Raw genomic sequence first — 24,081 nt, 5'->3', positions numbered from 1 at the left:
ATTCCATTTTCTCTCTCTCTCTCACATACACACACAGGTACAACATCATCATTCTGGTTATCACCTATGGCATACCGATGATTGTAATGCTAATCTGTTACACACTAATGGGCCGTGTTTTATGGGGCAGCCGGTCCATTGGCGAGACCACCGAACGTCAAATGGAATCGATGAAATCGAAACGCAAAGTGGTCCGCATGTTTATCGCCATTGTTTCCATATTTGCCATCTGCTGGCTGCCCTACCACCTGTTCTTCATCTATGCCTATCACAATAACCAAGTCACGTCAGCGAAATATGTCCAGCACATGTATTTGGGCTTCTATTGGCTGGCCATGTCCAATGCCATGGTCAATCCAATTATTTACTATTGGATGAATAAACGGTAAGTTGGAAATGTGTTTAGATATGCAATTTTCAAAATACGGTAAAACGGAAATTAACAGGTTTTTATTTTCGATTTTTTTTTTTGTTTCAGATTTCGAATGTATTTCCAAAAAGCCATTTGCTGCCTTTTCTTCAATGCTGCTGCAATACAAATTCATTCGCCGCGAAGTCGCATGACACTGAACAAAAATAGTTCGAATAATCATGGATCGAGAATGAAAAGTAAGTATGTGAACGAACAGGTGATGGGTTGTTGAGAAGAAAATTGGATTTCTTCATCAATGGAAAGGTTGGCTTTTGGATTCTTATTCCAAGGATTTCATGAGGATAGGTCCCTCTCCTCCCGAATTTTTTGACAGAATTGTTTGAAATTTGGTGATGCATTCCCCCGAATACCAGATTTTTGCATTTACAGACATATTTATACACTACACCACATAGTGATAAGGGTGTTATGTCTTTGTGCATTTGTTTGTAACATGGAGAAGGAAGCAAGATAGACTTTTGAGGATATTTATAGAATCACTTTCTGAGTTGACTGGCATGCAACAGTCCATCTGCCCATGTATTTTTATGAACAAAATTCAGGTCACATTTATTTTCCGATCGAGATGGAATTTTGCAAACAATACTTGTTTTACTCAAGAACGAACCCTATTGAAATTGGTGAAAATCGGTTGAAATTTAAATATAGCTCTCATATATATCTTCAATCGATTTCGGCCAATATCACCAAATGGTCAATATCACTCCAAATGGCCTACATTATGGCACATCCGACCGAATTCAGTCTAGAGGCACCTATATCAAATTTGTAGAAAATCGATTGAGATATGTTTCATCAGATTTGAATATAGCTCTCATATATATCTCCAACCGATTTCGGGTTAATTGTTCACCAAATGGCAAATATATGTCCAAACGTTCTGAATTTTGGTACATCCGACCGAATTCAGTCTAGAAGCAAGTACATAAAATTTGGTGAAAATCGGTTCAGATATAGCTATAGCTCCCATATACAGGTTTCATTCGATTTGGTGTTTAAGTCCCTCACATTCGTAATATGCATTCGACAACAATGATATTTGCTACCAGATATCTTATAGTGCTCTGAAATGCATTTGCCAAATTTTATCGAGATCGCAGCAGATTTGGATATCGCTCCCATACCATTATTGGCTGATTTGAGTCCAAATGCAGTGAATTTCGGGTATTTTGATGATATTTGCCACATTTTTTCACGGATTTGTCCATTTGCTGCCTTTTTTTCAAATACCTTTCAAAATCGGTATTTGTAGGTTATAATAGGTTCTAGCTTGTGTGGCGAAACATTGTATGTATAGGTCCATGATGTCTGTCCGTCTATCCGTCTGTGGAAATCACTCTAGCTTCCGAACGAATTGAAGTAGATTGATAAAATTTTGCTCAAATGTATGTTATGTCTGCAGGACTTTTGGTATTGAAAATTGGCCATGTAGGTCCACGTTTTGGCATAGCCTCCATATAACGGTACCTCCCGATGTTTGGTATTTTAATGATTTTATGAGCATTTTTTCACCAGAATTATTTCAAATTTGGTATTTGAAGTTCGCAATGGGTACTACAGCCTATGACAGAAAATTGTCTGTGCAGGTCCACGTCTTCGTGTAGTGCCCATATAACGGTACCTCCCGATATTCGGTATTTTGATGATTTTAGCGACATTTTTTCACCAGAATTGTTTCAAATTTGGTATTTGAAGTTCGCAATGGATACTACAGCCTATGACAGAAAATTGTCTGTGCAGGTCTACGTCTTCGTGTAGCCCCCATATAACGGTACCTCCCCATTTTCGGTATTTTGATGATGTTAGCGAATTTATTCGCTGGAATTGTTTCAAATTTGGTATTTAAAGTTCGTAATGGATGCTACAGTCTAAGACAGCAATTTGTCTGTGCAGGTCCACCTCTCCGTAAAGCCCCCATATAACGGTACCTCCCCCTTTTCGGCATTTTGATGATGTTAGCGAATTTATTCGCCGGAATTGTTTCAAATTTGGTATTTAAAGTTCGTAATGGATGCTACAGCCTAAGACAGCAAATTGTCTGTGCAGGTCCACCTGTACGTAAAGCCCCCATATAACGGTACTTCACGATATTCGATGTTTTGATTTTATCGACATTATACCCGATTTTTTTTAAGTTTCGCAGTTGAATATTGTAATGGCTTATGACAAATGTTACCTACGCAGGTTCATGTCGTCGTATAGACCCTAATATAATAGCTACATTCGGTATTTTTAAGATTTTAATAGAATTACAGCTTTTTTACTTGTTGTTAATATAATCCTTCTCGAAGTGATATCATGTACTCTATAGCAATGTTAGTTGGTGTAAAAGATTAAAATGTGTCCATCAAACTTAGTGATAATCGATTCAGAATTGGATTTAACTCCCATATATTCTTCCCCTGGAACCAAATTATAACTGCTATAAAGCCAAATGTTGCTAGGAGGTATGATCTACTTCAATTAATTCTTTTCTTATGTGAGCTCTACTAAATATGCATTGTGACTTTTCCTTACTGGTTTACATTTATATTTAGCATTTTTATAGCATACTTTTAGGAACTACCTAAAATCTATATTAAGAAAAGAGTAAGGTAATTGACGGACCTAATTAAAGATTTATCAACACCCAAACGAAACGACTGAAGCTAGAATCTTGAAATTTTGGATAAGGGTCCGAAGGTGTCAGATATGGCTGGGGTTTTTGGAAATTCGTACAAGAACGGTATGAAAAGGACAAAAGGGTGCTAAATATGGGTACCATATTTGTATTTGTATCTGACGAACAATGATGATAATATATGTACGTATGATGATGTATGCATGATGAATGCGCCAAGAGTTATTTTTTTTTTTTTGAATTCACCCTGTAAGTGTACGAAAAGTAGTAAAATGTTCTATATTTGGTACTATTTTGTGTCATGTGAAGGGTGAATCGAGGTTGAGGAGTAGGGTTGATGTAAAGAGGTAGTTTTGGAAGTGTGTATTTATGTAAATGAAAAGTATTAAATGGTACAAAATTTAGTACAATTCGAATTTGGATTAACGGATGGATCTGGAATCCTGAAATTTGAAATTAACTTTACTGGTGGAGTGTATGATTGGTATATATAGGAAGTTTTCAAAATTTGTACTTATGTGGACGATGAGTACTAAATGATACTAAATTTAGTACAATATAAATTTTGGGGAAGCCAATAGAGTTGGTATGGTGAAATTTGGTAATAAGATTTCTATTGCATTGTAGGGCAGAGTTATGTAGGTAGTTTTTGAAATTCATACTTATGTGTACTAAATTGGTACAATTTTGAATTTTGTGTGAACCGGTAGAATTGTAATCCTGAAATTTGAATATATGATTTCTACTGGTCTCTATGATATACGTAGTTATGAAAATTTGTACTTAAGTGTACTAAATGGTACTAAATTTGATAAAATTTGGATTTGGGTGAACCAATAAAGCTGGTACCTTGAAATTTGGAATGAAGATTGCTGTTGGAGTTTAGGATTGGGTTATGTAGGAAGTTTTGGAAATTCATACTTATCTCTACTATATGGTACTAAATTTGCCGCAATTTGTATTTAGGCGAACCGATAAGGATGAAATGCTGAACTTTGAAATTGGGATTACTGTGGGAGTGTAGGATTGGAGTGGGTAGGAAGTTTTTTTGGAAATGTGTACTTATGTGTACTAAATGGTACTAAAATTTGTACGGATTCGAACTGTGGTCAATAGAGCTGGTGTTCTTAAATTTTGAAATATCATTTCTATGGGATTGTATGATTGAGGTATGGAAGTAGTTTTGGAAATTTTGAGTATAACATTGGTGTATGCAGGAAGTTTGGAAATTCGTACATATCTGTATATATATAAGTGAAATAACTGACTGATAATCAACACAAAAACGAAACGAAGGATATTTTGCACGAGAATCAGACTTGGTGTGTAGGCATCTGATTAGGCTTAATTTTTGGAAATTCGTACTAAAAGAGTACGAAAAGTACTAAAACGTACTACAAATAGAATACATTTTATTGGACAAACGGAATCAGCTGGAATTCAAACGAAATGAGTAACGAAATTTGAAATAAGTCACTGACGGAGTGCAGATATATCAAAGGGTTTGTGGAAATACGAACTTTGAGGTTACAAAAAGGTCTAAAGTGGTACTTAATTTTCAAATGGTATCATTTGGTATTATGTGAATATTTGGTATTATGTGAAAGGATAAAGGTGGAATTTTGAAATGTTGTATTTGGGTCCCCATTGGTGTTAGGTTTGTGATAAAGAGGTGGTTGTGGAAATACGTACTATAATTGTACGAAAAACCCTAAATAGTACTAAATTTGATATTGGGTAAAGAAATAGAGCTGAAATACTTAATTTTGATATTGTGCATGAATAATTGCCAAATAGTACGAAATTTGAACATTTTAGTATTAGATGAACAGATAGTGCTTGAAATCTGAAATTTGGTATTAGGATTGCAATTCATGGGCAGCCTGCACATATGAACTTCGTTTCGAAAATGTGTACTATAATTGTACAAAAAGTACTGAATGGTTCTATATTTGGTATTGGGTGAAGTAATAAAGATTTTATTCTGAAATTTGATATTTAGATTACTGATGGTATCTGTTTTGTGGATGGGATTTGGTGTGGTTTGGAAATGCGTCCTATATTTGTACGAAAAGTACGAAATTGTACTAAATTTTAATATTGGGTGAAGAGATAGGGCCGGAATCCTCAAATTTGATATTGGGATCTCTGACGGTATATGGAATTAAGAGGTGACTTTGCAAATGTATGCTGTAATTGTACGAAAAGTACTGAATAGTACTAAATTTGGTATTGGGTGAAGGAATAGAGCTGAAATCCTGAAATTGTATATAGATGTCACTGTTTGTGTCAGTGGTTACAATATGGAGGGGGTTTTGGAAATGTGTATTATAGCTATATTATATATAGAGGTACTAAATTAGATATTGGGTGAAGAGATAGGGATAGAGCTGGAATTCCGAACTTTGATACTGAGGTCTCTGTTGGTATTTGGTTTTGAGATCTGATGGTTGTAGATTGTTTTACTACGTACTAAATGTTACTGTGCGTACTAAATGTTACTAAACTTGGTATTGGGTAAAGAGATAGAGCTGAAATTCTGGAGTTGAGGTCACTGATATTTCTAGATTTGATAGTATTCGGTTTGTAAATCCAAACTCCACAAGAGTTTTGGTTCCAAAATGTTAAGGGTTTTAATATAGCCTTCTAGATTTGATAGTATTCGGTTTGTAAATCCAAACTCCACAAGAGTTTTGGTTCCAAAATGTTGAGGGTTTTAATATAGCCTTAACCATACACAAAGGGACTCCACTTTTTGGAGTTATCTTTGGCCAGATTTAATATAGAGCTTTGTAATTTAATAGAACGTTCTAGATCACTTAATTCAATCATTTTTGACATAACCTATATATAAGGGTCAAATTTCGATGTCAAGTATCCTTTTAGATTTTATGTAGTCACATTTTCCACTTAATATCGGCAAAATTTTGCTGTTTTAGGTCTGTGTAAAAATTTGTAGTTTGTAACTGTAGATCAAGGGTTTGGTAGAGGCCTCAAAAATATACATCTTAATTTTCGACATTTCAAGGGCCTTGACCGCATTTTCCAATCGATTTGGGTTTCACTTAGTTTCTTTTTTAATGTATTCTCTTCTCATTTTTCAGATGAAAATAAACCCTATTGGAAACGCAGCACCATTGAGACGCAAATACAGGTGGCCAACTCATCGTTGCCGGATCAAAAAAATTCAGTAGTGAATCACATGGGAAATACATGTGGCGTGATGTTACATCGGAATAGTATATTGGCCACCGAGAAGCTGGCGAAGACCGGTGAAGAGTCGCCGCTTTCAATCTCCGTGCACAATGGCCTGGAGAGGAAGAAATTGAAGATACGTTATATTTCATGTGATGAGGACAATAATGCTGTAGAATCGTAAATCTAAGGACAAATTATTTATTTAAAAAAAAAAAAAAAAAACATAAAAAAAAATAAAATTAAGGAATTTCAATGGTGACTGATTGACAGTCTGGTAGTGAGATATTTAAAAGTTTTTGTTTTTGAGGTAATAAAATTACATCGAATATTTTCTACAAAAAAAAAAAACAAACAACGATAAATCGTTGAAATTAAAATTATTTAAAAGTAAATTAATCAGGAATGTAAAGTCAACAACAACTTTGGTTTCCCAAGGACCTTAAAATGTATGAATATTTTTCTTAAAAAAAAAAATTAATTTTAAATGGATTTTGTAAAAATAAAATTTTAATTAGATTTTTAAAAAAAGGAAACACTATATACACTCTTTACAGACTTGAGAAAATGTACATACCCCCCCCCCCACACAACGGCTGAAGGACTTCTTGTCAGAATTTTACATTAAGGTGGATGTAGCAAAAATAAATATATTTCTTGAAATATTTTTATATATTGTTAAAATAAAATAAGATGATATTTTTTAAATTTAACATTTAATAGAAATATTGTTACTATTGTTAAATTAGTTCAAATTTTATTTAATGTTAATTGTAAATACCAGAATGTAAATGGATTGCTAGGTAAGCCGAACCTTGAAGGTACTTCAAAACTATTATTTACTGATATACATACATTCAAATATAATAATTTATTTCTATGTTTAAAAAAATATGTTTTAAATGTATATATGAATATTATTAATAAAAAAAAACGTATATTTTTAAATGAAACTTTCAGTGGTTTTTACATCTATTTATTTGCGATACAGATCACCAAAAAACATTCCAAAAGGTTTAGAGGGAAATCAGGACACAGCCAACTACACTAGAACCCTGACTTCCGTATCTAATGGAGAACGGAGACCCTCCTCCAAGCTATAAAAGGTGTATTAAAATTGTCATTTTGTTTGTCACTACTCGAAATAAGGATTTTAGACCACACAAATATACATATTCTTGATTAGCCGCAGAATTATGCCCCCAGCCATATGGCTCGAGAGGGTATATATCATTTCGAAAGGTTGAAATTTTCAAAAAATATATATATATTTGACTGCACAGAAAGGGAAAAGATGATCCGATTTTGCCCTAACTTGGTAAATCCTACTATTTGCATCAGTGCTAGGTCAGGTGCGAAAATGGGCAATATCGGCAAAATACCGAATATCGGGGGGTACCTTTATATGGGGGCTATACCAAAGCGTGGACCTATACATGCAATATCTCGCCACACGAACTAGGACCCGTTATGACCTATAAATACCAATTTTCAGACAATTGTGGCATAAATCATCAAAATACCGAATATCGGGAGGTACCGTTATATGAAGACTATACCAAAACGTGGACCGATATATCTCATTTTCAATACCAACGATCCTAGACACTATACAAATTGCCCTGCTAAATTTTGGCGCGCTATGTCAATTAATGTGGGCTGTATCGTGATTTCAACAGACAGACGCACAGACAGACGGACATCGTTAAATCGACTTAGAATCTTATGCTGATTATGAATATATATACTTTCCTTCTTGTACCTCCCCCACAAATGGTCAAAGTCTTAAATAACAAAAGCTATCATAAAATCCGAAATAATCCGTTCTTCGTTTCTCTTCAAATTACACATATCCCGTTACTTCTATTAACACAAGATCTGCTTTGAAGATGGGATATATCGGTCTACTCCTTCTGGGTGAAAATTTTGAATATTCATGAAAGCCGCAAAACGCGAAATTAACAGAATTCAGTATTGGTACATCTCAATATTTCTATGAATATACGATTTGTTATAATGATGGTAGAGGGCTCAAGATTTTGAAAAAGAAAACGCTCAAAAGAGCGAAAAAAACATCCAACTCTCTTCAAATTTGACAAACATTTCTGCTTACCCAAGATGTGTTGTGAAGATGATATATATCTGCGACCCAGTACAAGTAGAACTCTTACATTTGAAATGCGATTCACTGACGAAGTGTATGATGGATATACCATAAGGTTTAAAAGGGAAATTCGCACTATAAGTGTACGAAAAATACTAAAATGTACAAATTTGGTACCATTTCGAATCATGAGAACGGGTAGAGCTAAAAAATTTGAATGTTTGGAATGGGAAACAAGGTTGAGGAGTAGGGTCGATGTAAGAAGGTAGCTTTAGAAATGAGTACTCGTGTATACGAAAAGTACTAAAAGGTACTAAATTTGGTACAATTTATAGAAACTGGAAACCTGGCGGGGTGTAGGATATAGATGTAAAAAAAGTACTAAATTTGCTACAATTACGATTTGGGTGATCGGATAGAGCTGGAATACTGAAATTCGCAAAGAAGATTGCTATTACATTGTAGGACTAACGGAATGTATGTAGATTTGGAAATTCGCACTTATGTGTACTAAAATCGGTACAATAAAAATTTTGGGATAACCTGTAGAGTTGGAATCCTGAAATGGGAAATAAGATTTCTATTCAATCCTTTGAAATACGTAGTCATGGAAATTCGTATTTATGTGTAATAAATGATACTTAATTTGGTAGCTTTAAAAATTTGTACCTAAGTGTAGTAAATGCTACTCAATTTGCTACAGTTTGGATGAACCAATAGAGCTGGTCTCCTGAAAATTGGAAATAAGATTACTTACAACACGTTTTGGAAATTCGTACTTACCTGCACTATATGGTACTAAGTTTGGTAAATTTGTATTTAGGCGAACTGATAAGGATGGAGTTCTGAACTTTGGATTTGGGTTTACAGGGGAAGTGTAGGACTGAGGTATGTAGGAAGTTGTGGAAATTCGTACTCATTTTTATTAAATAGTACTAAATTCGGTAAAATTCAAATTTTGAATTCCTGAATTTGGAAATAAGATTCCCATTGGATCGTAAGATGTTGGTAGTTTAGAAATTTGGATATGGAGGTAGTTTTCGAAATATGTACTTATGTATACACCATGGTACTAATTTGTTAAAATTTTGGCGAAGCTATAGGGGTGGAATCCTGACATTTTTGCAAATGTTCTATAATTGTTCGAAAAAGTACGAATTGTGGATCACTTATAGATGCGTTTAAATGGAGTTTATAACCATATTTTTGAAAAAAACAAGTTAAAAAGCAGTAAGTTCGGCCGGACCAAACTTTGAATACCCTCCACCATTTGGAACGAGTTTGGTAATAAAATCCTTAAAAAATTCTGTTCAAATTTTAAAAATACCGAATATAGCTTTTGTATTGGTGTCTATATGACGTGGACCCACACAGGCATTGTTTGTCCTAAGTCATTACCAAATTCCAATTCGGAACTTGATATAATCGGTGAATAATGAAGCTAAAATCATCAAAATATCGTATATATGGAGGTACCGTTATATCGGAGCTGTGCAAAGACCTGGACCAGCATAGACAATTTTCTGTCATAGGCTACGAAATTCAAATACAACATTTCAAACAATTTCGGTGAGTATTGTACTTTAACTCGTCAAAATACCGAATATAGGGAGGTACTGGTATATGGGGTCTATACGAAGACCTGGACCTGCACAGACAGTTTTCTGTCACAGATGGTAGTTTCCATTACTAACTCTAAATGCGTACTTTAAAAAAAAATCCGGTGAATAATGACCCTAAAATCACCAAAATGCCGAATATAGGAAGGTACGAATATAGGTATATGGGGGCTCTACGAAGACGTGGACCTGCACAGACAATTTTAAGTCTTAGGCTGTAGTATCCATTGCGAACTTCAAATCCCAAATTTTAAACAATTCCGTTTAATAATGTCACTAAAATCACCAAAATACCGAATATAGGAGGGTACCGTTATATGAGGGCTATACGAAGACGTGCACAAACAATTTTCTAGCCATAGCGTGATTACAACAGATAGACAGACGGACATCGCTAAATCGACTTAGACTTAGAATTTTACGCTGATCAGGAATATATATACTTTGTTGGGTCTGACATGAGTATTTCGAGGAGTTACAAACGGAATGACAAAATTAATATACCCTCAATAGGGTATAAAATGGACCAAAAAGACCCCTCGTCGACTTGCTTAAAGGTAATTTTTTTCCTAAAATAATCCTCATATTGCTATCTGTATAAACCTTGAATGAACGGATTCCAAAGAATCGTAATCTGAAAATTTCTGAAATTGTGGACGAAAGGGAGATGAAGGCAGTTGTCCCCTCTTCCAAAACGTCGGTAGAAAAAAACAGTAAAGAAAGGTCAAATGCCGACTATATAATACCCTAAACCACTGTACGTATTTTGTAAAGCTCCCATAACAAAAAAAGTTTATATTGGGAATTTATTTTAAGTATATCGTACCAACTATGAACCTTACTTAAATGCTTATCATAGCTTTACAGTAGTCACAATTTGGGAACTAGATTCAACTCTGAATCGATTTTCAATAAATATGACGGAGGCTTTTTTACCTCTAATACCAAATAACTTTAACAGTATAGTGCATGATATGACTCCGATAAGAATTATACTAAGAAATATTTATTGGAGTAATAGCTATACCGGACCGAGTTTCACCAAATTGATAAATTCGGTTGAATATGAACAAAATCTATCCAATTTGGGTTGATATTACATAAATGGTGGACAATAACTGTAAAATCGGATGAAGGTGTATTTCGAAGTTATATAAAAATCTAAACCGATCTCGATAAAATTTGGCGGAAGTACCGAAATTCAGTTCATATGAGCTAAAGTTAGCCATTTGGTGCACAATAAACCAAAATTCGGATATATATATCTTTTTCCGGAAGCTATATCCAAATCTGAACCTATCTTGAAAAAAATGTAGGCACTTATTTCTGAACTCTATCTGATATCTGCTACCAAAGATCATTCTTGTGGAGTGCATATTACGAATGTGAGAGACTAAAACACCAAATCGAATGAAACATGTATATAAGAACTTTATCTATATCTGAACCGATATTCACCAAATCGACTCAGAAAGCGATTCTATGAACATCCTTAAAAGTATATATGGGTCTATCTTGCTTCCTTCTCCTTGTTACAAACAAATTCACAAAGACATAATACCCTTTCAACTATGTGGTGTAGGGTATAAAAATAGAAAAATAATTATTTGGTATTTAAAATTCTATTTTTATTTATCAAAAAAGTATCTACTTTTTATGCAAACAATAAAGCATCTATTCCTATATTTATCCGTTTTCTTTTTCAATGGATTTCATCAAAAAACGTAAAATATATTCAAAATTATCTCCCCCAAATAGGCAATTAAAACTGACGACACAGTGACTTGTCATTCCTTACTCGCCATGCAATAAAAATGTTAAAGATAAGCAAACTTTTATAAAAATTAAAAAAAAAGTTAACACGCTAGAAGATGAGTAAATATGAAAACAAACAAAAACAATAATTAATAAAATTAGATTACTGAACAATTCTTACTTCAATACTGTCGACTAAAAAGATTGCCAAAAAATCTCAAAAATGTTGGTTTCAACACCATAAATTCTAGTTTATCTATTCGTGGGTATGTGCGAATGTTATGTCAAAGGGTGATGGTGATGCCAGTAGATAACATGACATGACAACTAACCGTTGATGGCCTCACACCTCGCTGACATGTGGCAGTGACAGATAAGCAGCTGATGATGATAATGATATGTCATTTATATGTTATCAAAATTTAAATAAAAAAAAAATGAAGTTATTTTGTAAGTAACGTCGTGATGCTCTGAGCAAACAAAACGGGGGTAATAGAAATTGTCGTAGTTGTAGTATTATTTAGAACTTTGTGGGAAATTTCCTTCTGCAATTAATTGGTCAATTAACGTTAAATTGAGGGACTTGAGAATAGAAGAGAGAATCATTAGTAGTGAAACAAAGTAATTGGCAAGGTACAATTTGTATATAATTGTCTACAACAGTCGGCGAGTAGGATGATACAACATTTTGTCGTCGGAATTCCATTAACAAATGAAGGAATGAAATTACATAAAATTAGAATTATCTGAGCTCATACAATGGCTCAAGATAAATATTTAAAGAAATTGTAAACATTCTTAACTTTATAATTTCTGTTTCAATTAATAGTAGGAACATATACATAGTATCCACTCTCTCTCTCTCTCTTCCTCTCTTTAACATTAACATTGTCCTAGGCAATTTAAATAAAAAACAAGTTAAAAGTATCAGTCATTTTAGTCGAAAGATATATACCCTCAAACAATGTTCGATTATTTAAATATATTTTTTATACCCTCCACCATAGTATGGAGGATAAATTAAATTTGTCATTCCATTTGTAACACCTCGAAATATACATTTTAGGCCCCACAAAGTATATATATTCTTGATCAGCATAAAATTCTATGTCGATTTAGCGATGTCCGTCCGTCTGTCCGTCTTTCCTCTGTCCGTCTGTGGAAATCTCTCTAACTTCCGAATGAATTGACCAATTGTTGAATTGGACCAATGTTGTCCATTTCATATAGGTCCTAAATAAATATCTTAAAAATATTACGACGTGCCAGGTTTGGACTATTTTGGTTACCTACTTCTCTTTATATGAAACATGTGCAATTTTAAAATGTGCGTGACGTACCACATATAGTTGACGTAAGTATTCCGTTTCGAACATTTATATCCAATTTTATGCGAAATCATAAATGCCATATTCATCCCAGGTTTCTGGTTGAGATAAATATTTGGATATATCAAGTTGTATAGAATCGCTGACTTGTTTCGCAATTTATGACAGATAAAAGTATTGAAAATTGTAACCCTTTGTGGATGAGATACCAATAGGGATAGACCGACATATCCCTCCTTAACAGCAGATCTTGTGATAGTAGAAATAATGGGATATGTGAAATATGAAGAGAACCGCTAATTTATTTCGAATTTTATAATCGTTTTAGTTATTCAAAACTTTGACACTTTGTGGGAGAGGTTCCAGAAGAAATGGCATATTCCATCTTCACACGAGATCTTGTGTTGATAGAAACCATCTTCACACCAGACCTTGTGTTTATAGATATATTTTTAATTTTAAGACTACCAGACTATTACTTAAAAATTTTATAAGAGCTATAATTATTCCCCCTTTGTGGGGGAGGTACTTGATGCAGTGGAAAGATATTGTCCATTTTTGCACCTGAATAGCGCTAATACACATATTGTTCTATACGGTAAATTATTTTTTGTGAAAATTTTGACCTTTAGAGGGGGAGGTACTGAACTCGATTGATAAAGACTCCGAACTCGATATAACTTTGACAGTAATATAAGGATGTACCAAGTTTGGATAAAATCAGATGCTCCCTTCCAGAGTTATCGTGCACACAAGCCAGTCAGACATACGGACCTTCGCCTCCTGATATAAATGGTCTGCTGGTAACATGAGGAGCCAACCTGTTGTAGTTCTCAGGGCAGCTTTCTGCCAGGTCTGGATACTGGATACACTGGGCCGAAAAGTTAACCATAAACTAACCTATCGCGTAATAGGTTAACCAGGTATCCACGCTACAAATGCTGCCGATTTTTATACCCTCCACCTTGGTAAGGAGGGTATATTAACTTTGTCATTCCGTTTGTAACATCCTTAAATATTCGTCGTAGACCCCATAAAGTATATATATTCATAATCAGCATAAAATTCTAAGTCGATTTAACGATGTCCGTCTGTCTGTCTGTCTGTCTGTCCGTCTGTCTGTCTGTTGAAATCACGATACAGCCCACAGTATACCACGTTCTGGTATAGTCCCCATATAACGGTACCTCCCGATATTCGGTATTTTGATGATTTATGCCACATTTTTTCACGGATTTGCTTGAAAATTGGTATTTGTCATAACGGTCATAACGGGTCCCTGTGCGTGTGGCAAAACATTGCATGTATAGGTCCACGTTTTGGTATAGCCCCCATATAACGGTACCTCCCGATATTCGGTATTTTGATGGTTTTTGCCACATTTTTTCACTGATTTGTCTAAAAATTTGTATTTGTGGATTATAATGGGTCCTAGTTCGTGTGGCGAAACATTGTTATTATAGGTCCACGTTTTGGTGTAGCCCCCATATAACGGTATCTCCCGATATTCGGTATTTAAATGGTTTTTGCCACATTTCTTCTAATGTTTCTTTAGGTGGAGGGTATTAAAAGTTTGGCCCGGCCGAACTTAATGTTTTTTTACTTGTTTGCACTTGATACAGGAGTAGATCGTGAAAAGCACATATGCTTCCATGCATTTTTTATACCCTCCACCATTCTATGGAGGGTATATTAACTTTGTCATTCCATTTGCAACTCCTCGAAATATTCATGTCAGACCCAACAATGTATTTATATTCTAGATCAGTGTAATATTCTAAGACAAATTAGCCATGTCTGTGTGACTGTCTGCCTGTTGTAATCTTTCGAACGAATTGAGATAGATGGCTAAAATTTTGCATACATGTATATCTTGCCAGTAGGCAAGTTAAGTTTGTAAATGGGCCATGTAGGCCCACGTTATCATATAGCCCCCATATAAGGGTACCTCCCGATATTCGGTATTTTTATGATTTTAGCGACATTATTCAACGGAATTGTTTCAAATTTGGCATTTGAAGTTCGAAATGAATACTATAGCCTATGACAGACAATTGTCTGTGCAGGTCCACGCCTTCGTATAGCCCCCATATCTTTTCAAACGTGGCATATCCTAATATTTCCACCAACACAAGATACTATTCCTTTTGGTACTTCCCACAAAAAGGGGTCAAAATTTGGAATAGTTGTATCTATCAGAAAATGTGAAATAAGCACCCTCTTTTCTTCAAATTTCACACGTTGATATTTTTTTACTAATAAAATATCTTGTGTGAAGGTGGAATACATCGGTCTACTAGTTCCAGTACCTCCCCAACAACGGGTAAACATTTTAAATAATTATGTCTCTCATAAAATGCGAAATAACATATCTCATAAAATGTGAAGAAATTTGTCGATATAGTCCAAATCTAGAATGATTGTGCATACGTGGCGTCTGGAGGGCGAGGAATTCTAGAAAGGTAGAGTTTCAACAGTTCCAAGATATCACCCACTTTGGGGAACTCCCTATTTCAATCAAGGAGGGTTTAGACTATTTGTTCAGGAATTCCACGAACGACTGGCATCACCACATTTGATTATCCAACGTCTCTAACATGACCGGAGGATAGTACTCTCTCTCTCTCTCTCTCTCTCTCTCTCTCTCTCTCTCTCTCTCTCTCTCTGGTTTACTGTATCAAACGTCTTTGATAATTCAAGTGCTATCGGCCTTTTCTATGGCAACCGCTTGACTGGTATAGTCTTCGATATGGTGCGCAATGCACGTGTGGTACTATTAATGGACGGAACCCATCAAGACGGGTTCCGTCCATTAATAGCTTTCTCTAATGCTGCGCAGAAGTAAAGCCTCAAGGGCTTTCGCTACTGGCGACAAAAGCAAAAATAGCCTGCATAATTCGTTTTAACTAGCATCCTTGCCTGACATCAATCGTGGGATTTACACTCCCATTTCCCAGACTTCGGGAACCACAACAGATTGAAGACATTAGTGAGAAACTCAACCCGCTGCGTTTTCAACATTACCATTGATATTCCGTGTGAGCCCAACACTCTACATCGTAAACTGTATGGTTCCTCTTCGGCAGGAATATAGTACGATTTAACCGCTACCCAATGTTGCAACACTTCAGATGGTCTAACCACTTTTTATACCCTCCACCATAGTATGGAGGGTATATTAAGTTTGTCATTCCGTTTGTAACACCTCGAAATAAACATATTAGACCTCACAAAGTATATATATTCTTGATCAGCATAAAATGCTATGTCTATTTAGCGATATATCTGTCCGTCTGTGAAAATCACTCTAGCTTCCGAACGAAACGAAGTAAGTTGATAAAAATTTACTCAAATTAGTATTGTGTCTGCAGGACTTTTGGTATTGAAAATGACCCATGTAGGTCCACGTCTTCGTATCGCACCCATATAACGGTACCTCCCGATATTCGCTATTTTGTTGATTTTAGCGACATTATTCACCGGAATTCTTTCAAATTTGGAATTTGATGTTCGTAATGGATGCTACAGCCTAAGACAGAAAATTGTCTGTGCCGGTTCACGTTTAGCCCCCGATATTCGTTTAGCCCTCGATATTCGTTATTTTGTTGATTTTAGCGACATTATTCGCCGGAATTGTTTCAAATTTTGTATTTAAAGTTCGTAACGGATACTAAAGACGTGCCGGTCCACGTCTTCGTATGGCCCCCATATTACGGTACCTGCTGACAAAAGTTGCCTATGCAGGTCCATGTCGTCGTATAGACCCTAACGTAACAGCTACATTCTGTATTTTTAAGATTTTAACTGTATTTTTAAAGGATTTTATTGTTTTTGAGAATTGCAAAAATCGTTCCAAATTCGTGGTGGAGGGAATTCACCCCGCCGAACTTACAGCTTTTTTACTTGTTTGTCATAGGTTGTAACATCCATTACGAACTTCAACTACGAAATTTGAAACAATTCCGCTAAAAAATGTCGCGTATTTACGAACTTAACCTGCTTACTGGCAAAATACACATATGTTCACCCTTCTATCTCAATTCGTTCGAAAGATAGCGTGATTACAACAGACAGACGGGCATAGCTAAATCAACTTAGAATTTTACGCTGATCATGGAAAATGTGGTGACCACATTTATGGGAAGCAGAAAATTGCCACCACTTGCGGAATATCACTTTTAATAACAAATCTAAAAATATTCCCTATAAATTTACCGTATTTTGCTGGTTCTCAGTAGCTTGAGTGACCAGTAATACATTTCCACGGGAGCTTCGGGCTCGCAGTTCTAGCCAAAAACTAGAGTAGTAACGTAGAGGTTGTCGTAGACCTTAGCATAACCCGATTAACTAACCTCTGAGCGCGGATACGAGTTCGCCATCATCTACTCCTCGTACACGACTCGAAAACCTGTAAGACGATCGCTTTTCACCAGAGCTCCTATTTATAACCCGACCTTATCATCCTTATCCCCTCACACCCGACTTCCATTCATCAGATTTTCCGATTATCTTCAAATCGTCTACAAAACGAACCTTACCATCGTAATCCCGGGCATCTGATGCACATTCATAAGAGATTCTGATTATACACAAATAGACACTTCGTCTTCAACACGAATATCAGCATCATAAACATTTCCGACCGTCATAAGCATCGAATTTCCGATCATCAATTGCAACTGAACAGCTATATATTCAATTCTCGAGTATATCTGAATTCGAATCCACAACATACCTATTGAATCAATTTAAACAAGCATAACCCGATTAACTAATCTCTGAGCGCGGATAGAGTTTGAGTTCCATTCATCAGACTTTCCGATTATTTTCAAATCGTCCACAACCCGAACCTCATCATCGTAATCCCACAACATACCTATTGAATCAATTTAATCGCATTTAAAACAAGCGAATTTAAGCTCCAGGAAAGGTAGAATTCTACTCTTCTTAATTTTATAAGCTTTAGTGGGTCCTATGGAGGTCTCGGCTGCGACTAAGCTTACCCTCGTCGAGGAGAAAACCACGCTACAGCATTTTGAAATATTTAACTTCTAAATTAGGTTTCAATAACCCAAAATCTCATTTCTCTGGAAGCTTAAGATCCTCTCCGAGCCAAATGTCGTTTCAGACATACAATACAAAAATGACACTTACATGACATAAAATAACACGCCACGAATAAGTGCCATATCATTCCCTAATCGGTGCTGAGATTTGTTGTTGATGATAAAACTCCCTCCACGTTAGAAATAAATGATATCTGTCTCAGAATAGATTGCTGATGATAATGGTGATGATGATCTTGTTTGATTGCGCTGCAGCTGCCGGCGCTGTTGATGAAGTCTAAGATAAGATTTAACAAAGGCGGCGATTATGGAGGTTGAGAGATAAGCTGGTTGGAGAAAAAAAAGAAGCCAACAGCAGCGGCCATGTGGCCGAATCTACTTTCTTAGAAAATTTTCAGAGGCAGACACAAATAAAGGGAAGAAAGTTTAGATGAATTACATTTATTAACCGAGAAACAACAAAAAACATTTTATTTACCTTGCTTTATAATTATTTGAACAATTTATCAAGAAACGCAACCAAAAAGAACAGCAACAACCACATAAAAGACACTCACATTTATGGCAGCCTCTTTAACTGATGATGATGGTGATGCCCGACTGCCTGCCTGCCAGCCTGCTGACTACCCCACATGAAACAAAAACAAAATAAACTGCCACGAAAAAAAGCCACTAACATGAAATGAATGAATTTACTGTCGTGTGTCGTCTCTTCTTTGCCAGGTTTTAAAAATGCTTGTAAAGTTTCCAGAGGAACCAGTCCAGACGTGACATTCAAACCGATACAAAGCCATTGTCAGAACATTTCTTCCCCATTCAAATCAAGGGGCAAAAACATCATCATCGGGCGGAACAAAGAAAATTCAAATCTCCCCTCCACCTCTCCCCCAACCGAACTATCCACCCAGAACCCTGCCCATAGCAGAAAACAACAAATCGAATAGCATATTCGTTAAAAAAAAAAATTAAAAAAAAATAAAAACAAAAAATAACGATCCTTAATTGAAATACCCAACAGAATATGACCATTAATAAAAGTCCAAGTTTTGAGTGAATTTTTCTTCAACAACAAAGTGCAAATTAATTGAAACAAAAGAAAACGCAAATAAATAACAAAGAATAGTGCATCTGGAAGCCAGAGGCTTGATTTGTGTTTAAAAAAATAAAAGTTTTGAAAAAAAATAAAAATTTATTAAAAGTGATTAAGGAAGTCATATTAAATTAACAGATTTTTTGTGAATTATTCAAGTATTATCTCAACGTTTTTCCAAAGGAATATTCCAAAATAAATTATGGCTGTCACAGATGTTAACAACGATGACGATCCAAATACCAACACCACATGCGATAAGACGAAAGGTAGGAATTTATTTTAATAATAAAAAAATAATAATTATAGTGGGTATTATAAGAATTTAAATTATTGCAATTTTGGTTAATATGTTTTAATTAATTCGTATTAGTGAAATTATTATAAATATTTAAAAATAACTCCACACTAATAATAATTATGACAATTACATAAGTCACTCTAACCTGAGACGTAATCATTTTGGATTATCTGGAGATAAAACTATAAATTAAACTAAGTAAATTTAAATATTTACGAGAGTCAATGTTTTTTTTTTTCTTTTTTCTTTTTTTGCGACCAAAATAAATTGTATATATGGAAATTCGTACTACAAGGATGTGCAGTAAGGTCTTGAAGGTTAACCCACGTGGTTTTATTATAAAACTTGAAAATATTATACACAAGGTGGCGCAAAAGTAATCCTCCTATCAGAAAATGCTATACATTTTACGATTGGCCCCTAATGTCTTAATTGTAGCAAAAAAAAAAAAAAAAAAAAACAAGTAAAAACGCTGTAAGTACGGCCGTGCCGAACTTTGAATATCCTCCACCATTTTGAACGAATTTGGCAATTCTCAAAAACAATAAAATCCGTTAAAAATTCAGTTAAAATCTTAAAAATAACGAATGCAGCGGGTCTATACGACGACATGGACCTGCATAGGTAACTTTTGTCATAAGCCATTACAATTTTCAAATGCGAAACTTAAAAAACAATGTGTGAATAATGTCGTTAAAATCATCAAAATACTGAATATAGGGAGGTACCATGGGAGTTATAAAACGTGGACCTGCGCAGACAATTTTCTGTCATAGGCTGTAGTATCCAATACAAACTTCAAATACTAAATTAAAAAAAAAAAATTCTGGTTAATAATGTCGCTAAGATCATCAAACTACCGAATATCGGGAGGTATTGTTATATGGGGGATATACGAAGACATGGACCTGCACGGAAAATTTTCCGTCAAAGGCTGTAGTATCCATTACGAACTTCAAATACCAAATTTGAAACAATTCTGGTAAATAATGTCGCTAAAATCTTCAATATACCGAATATCGGGGGGTACCGTTATATGGGGGCTATACGAAAATGTGGACCTTCACAGACAGTTTTCTGTCATAGAATATAGTATTCATTACGAACTTCAAATACCAAATTTGAAACAATTCCGGTAAATAATGCCGCTAAAAACATCGAAATACCGAATATCGGAGGTACCGCTATATGGGGGCTATACGAAGACGTAGACCTACATGGCCCATTTTCTGACTTAAGCCGTAGTATCTATTACGAATTATTATATTATTATATTATTTTCAATACCAATAGGGGGCTATACGATATTCGAACCTGCCTGCAGACAAAATACAGATCGATGCAAAATTTTAGCTTCCTATCTTTATTCGTTTTGACTTTAGCTTGATTACAACAGACGGACAGACGGGTGGTAGATCGTCCTAGAATCTGAAGGTGCCTAGAATCTGAAGGTTTGTCACAATCTGACCCCCGAATATGTTTGACGGCAAATACAAAACGACAAAAAGTACGTGCCAGCAAACAAATATTCGACCAGTGGGCACCTAATGTGAACACTGTGACCAATTATTTTACCGTGTGCAAGGACAATAACACATCTCCTTCCCAGTGTATTATCATGAGCAAATACAATTTTAAGTTTTTATTTGAATGGTAGAGATGATTTTCGTTAGTATAGTGATCTTCGTTAGTATAATGATGGCTTATCCGCATACATTTTTCTATCTACTTATAAGAGGTTTATATTATTTCTAATTTGGAATTGTTTTAACAAACAAATATGTTCAGGGTTCAATACACTCTTAAACCGGATTATTTCTGCAACGATCATTTAACAACATTTTATTCGCAAACAAATGTCCAAATCATCTCCACAAAAACGATCGCATTCATTACAAAAGAAATGATGTTGTCAAATTAAGAGGCTTTTAATGATGACATCTGGATAACAATTTGTCACGTTTTAAATTATCAAGAAATTTCAAAAATATTCGCCGCCAAATTTACAATGTAATAAAATCATTATTTTTATTCTGATATTCAGCGGCCAAATACTCGTAATACAAATACATTGAATTGTGTGTTCAGACAAAAACACACTGCAATTGAAATCAATTTAAAGCGTTCAATGTAATAAATTATACAATGTAAATCAGTGATGTAATTGGTATGGATTTTTCAAAAATATTCTAAAATTTGAAAGAGGTTAAAATTAACCACCACGTCATAAAACATGAACCAAAAATTTCCCCTCGCAAAAAAAAATTTTCAATAATGGCATAGGCCTCTATAACAGAACTTCCACATTTTAGGAATTTTTGAAGTCAGTCGGTTTGGCAGAATTCATGTTTTCATATTTTTACTTTTTATACCCTCCGTTTGTAACACCTCGAAATAGACATTTTAGACCCCACAAAGTATATATATTCTTGATCAGCATAAAATTCGATGTCGATTTAGCGATGTCCGTTCGTCTGTGGAAATCACTCTAGCTTCCGAACGAAATGAAGTAAGTTGATAAAAATTTACTCAAATGTGTATTATGTCTGCAGGACTTTTGGTATTGAAAATGGGCCTTGTAGGTCCACGTCTTCGTATAGCCCCCATATAACGGTACCTCCTGATATCTGGTATTTTGATGATATTCACCATATTTTTTTAAATTCGCATTTGAATATTGTAATGTCTGATGACAATAGTTACCTATGCAGGCCAATGTCGTCGTACATACCCTAATGTAACAGCTATATTCGGTATTTTTAAGATTTTAACAGAATTTTTAAGAGATTTGATTGTTTTTGAAAATTGCCAAATTCGTTCCTAATGGTGGAGGGTATTCAAAGTTCAGCCCAGCCGAACATACAGCTTTTTTACTTGTTTTTCTTAAATTGAATATTTGATGCCAAAATACAGAGTATAAACACTTAGCATTATTTTTCGGTTCAGATTACGATATAGCTCTCATATATATCCTCAACCTTTTTCATTAATTAATTGTGCGCAAAATGGCCAATATTAGTCCAAAAGTCCCGAATTTGGCCAATCCGACCGTATTCAAACTAGAAGCAAGTACATTAAATTTGGTGAAAATCATTCATCTGATTTGGGGTTTTATGTCCCTCACAAGAATGAATGGCATCAGATACCGCTCGAAACAACGTATGCCAAGTTTTATCAAGAACGATTCAGATTAGAATGTAGCCCCCATATATATCTTTATCCACTTTCAGGTTTATTGTGCACTAAATGGGTAATATCAGCCCAATTGACTGAATTTTGGTAATTCCGATCGGACTCTTCGTAGAAATCAGTATTTCAAATGTGGAGAAAATCGGTTCAGATATAGCTATAGCTCCCATGTATATATTTTATTATGTTTAAAGTCCCTCACAAGAGTAATATGCACTCCACGACAATTTTCTTTGGTACCAGATATCAGATACAGCTCAGAAATAAGTGTTTCAAATTTTGTCAAGATCGGTTCAGATTTGGATTTAGCTCCCAAATACATACATCTTTACCCGATTTTAGGTTTTTGGTGCACAAAATGGCTAATATCAGCCCAAATGGACTGAATTTTGGCCCTTCCGACGATACTGTTCGAAAATACCTCCGCCAAATTTTATCGAGATCGAGTCAGATTTTTATGTAGCTTCGATATACATTTTCATCCGATTTAACAGTTATTGCTCACCATATACATAATATCAGCCTAAATTGAATAAAGTTTTTCATATTCAACCGAATTTTACCATTTGGTCAAACTCGGTCCGGTATATCTATTGCTCTAATAAATATATTTATACCCTCCACCATACTATGTCTGTCTGTCCGTCTGTCTGTTGTAATCAAGCTATTTTTCGAACAAATTGAGATAGAAGGATACAATATTGCATACATGTTTATTTTGCCAGTAGGCAGGTTAAGGTCGTAAATGGGCCATGTAGGTCCACGTTTTCAAATTTGGCATTTGAAGTTCGAACTGGATACTACAGCCTAAGGCAGAAAATTGTCTATGCAGGTCCACGTCTTCGTATGGCCCCCATATAACGGTGCCTCCCAATATTCGGTATTTTGATGATTTTAGCGACATTATTCACCGTAGTAGTTTCAAATTACGTACTTAGAGTTCGTAATGGGAACTAAAGTCTGTGACAGAAAATTGCTTATGCAGGTCCAGGGCTTCGTATAGGCCCCATATATCTGCTCCTCCCTATATCCGGTATTTTGACGAATTTAGGTATTTGAAATTCGTAATGCATGCTACAGCTTAAGACACAAAATTGTCTATGCTAGTCCAGGTCTTCGCACAGCTCCGATATAACGGTAATTTCCTATATACGATATTTTGATGATTTTAGCTACATTATTCACCGTTTATTTCAAGTTTCGAATTTGAATATTGTAATGACTTATGACAAACAATGCCAATGTAGGTCCACGTCGTATAGACCCCAATATAACGGCTACATTTGGTATTCTTAAAACTTTAACAGAATATTTTAAGGATTTTATTTTTTGAAAATTTCCAAATTCGTTCCAAATGGTGTAGGGTATTCAAAGTTCGCCC

The 24,081-nt window shown here is 35.0% G+C and overlaps 2 protein-coding genes across 4 annotated transcripts in view; both read left to right on the top strand.

The window, feature by feature from the left end:
* The window catches only part of LOC101896103 (tachykinin-like peptides receptor 86C), a 182,860-nt gene extending 176,404 nt beyond the window's left edge, over positions 1-6,456 (top strand). For all 3 annotated transcript variants that reach the window (XM_059128086.1, XM_059128088.1, XM_059128092.1), the window contains exons 6-8: positions 38-385; positions 479-609; positions 6,158-6,456. In XM_059128086.1, the coding sequence (XP_058984069.1) occupies positions 38-385; positions 479-609; positions 6,158-6,432 (754 nt within the window). In that variant the 3' untranslated portion in view covers positions 6,433-6,456. The remainder of the gene's footprint in view (positions 1-37; positions 386-478; positions 610-6,157) is intronic.
* Positions 6,457-18,754: 12,298 nt separating this feature from the next.
* LOC101887747 (synaptic vesicle glycoprotein 2B) overlaps positions 18,755-24,081 on the top strand; it is a 63,601-nt gene continuing 58,274 nt past the window's right edge. The window contains exon 1 of the mRNA XM_059128049.1: positions 18,755-19,479. Coding sequence (XP_058984032.1) covers positions 19,413-19,479 — 67 coding nt within the window. The 5' untranslated portion in view covers positions 18,755-19,412. The remainder of the gene's footprint in view (positions 19,480-24,081) is intronic.

The sequence above is a fragment of the Musca domestica genome, unplaced genomic scaffold (assembly GCF_030504385.1).
Source record: "Musca domestica strain aabys unplaced genomic scaffold, Musca_domestica.polishedcontigs.V.1.1 102, whole genome shotgun sequence".
Classification (NCBI taxonomy): Eukaryota; Metazoa; Arthropoda; class Insecta; order Diptera; family Muscidae; genus Musca; species Musca domestica.
The sequence above is the reverse complement of the archived record's forward strand: the minus strand, read 5'-3'. Positions and strand labels throughout refer to the sequence as shown.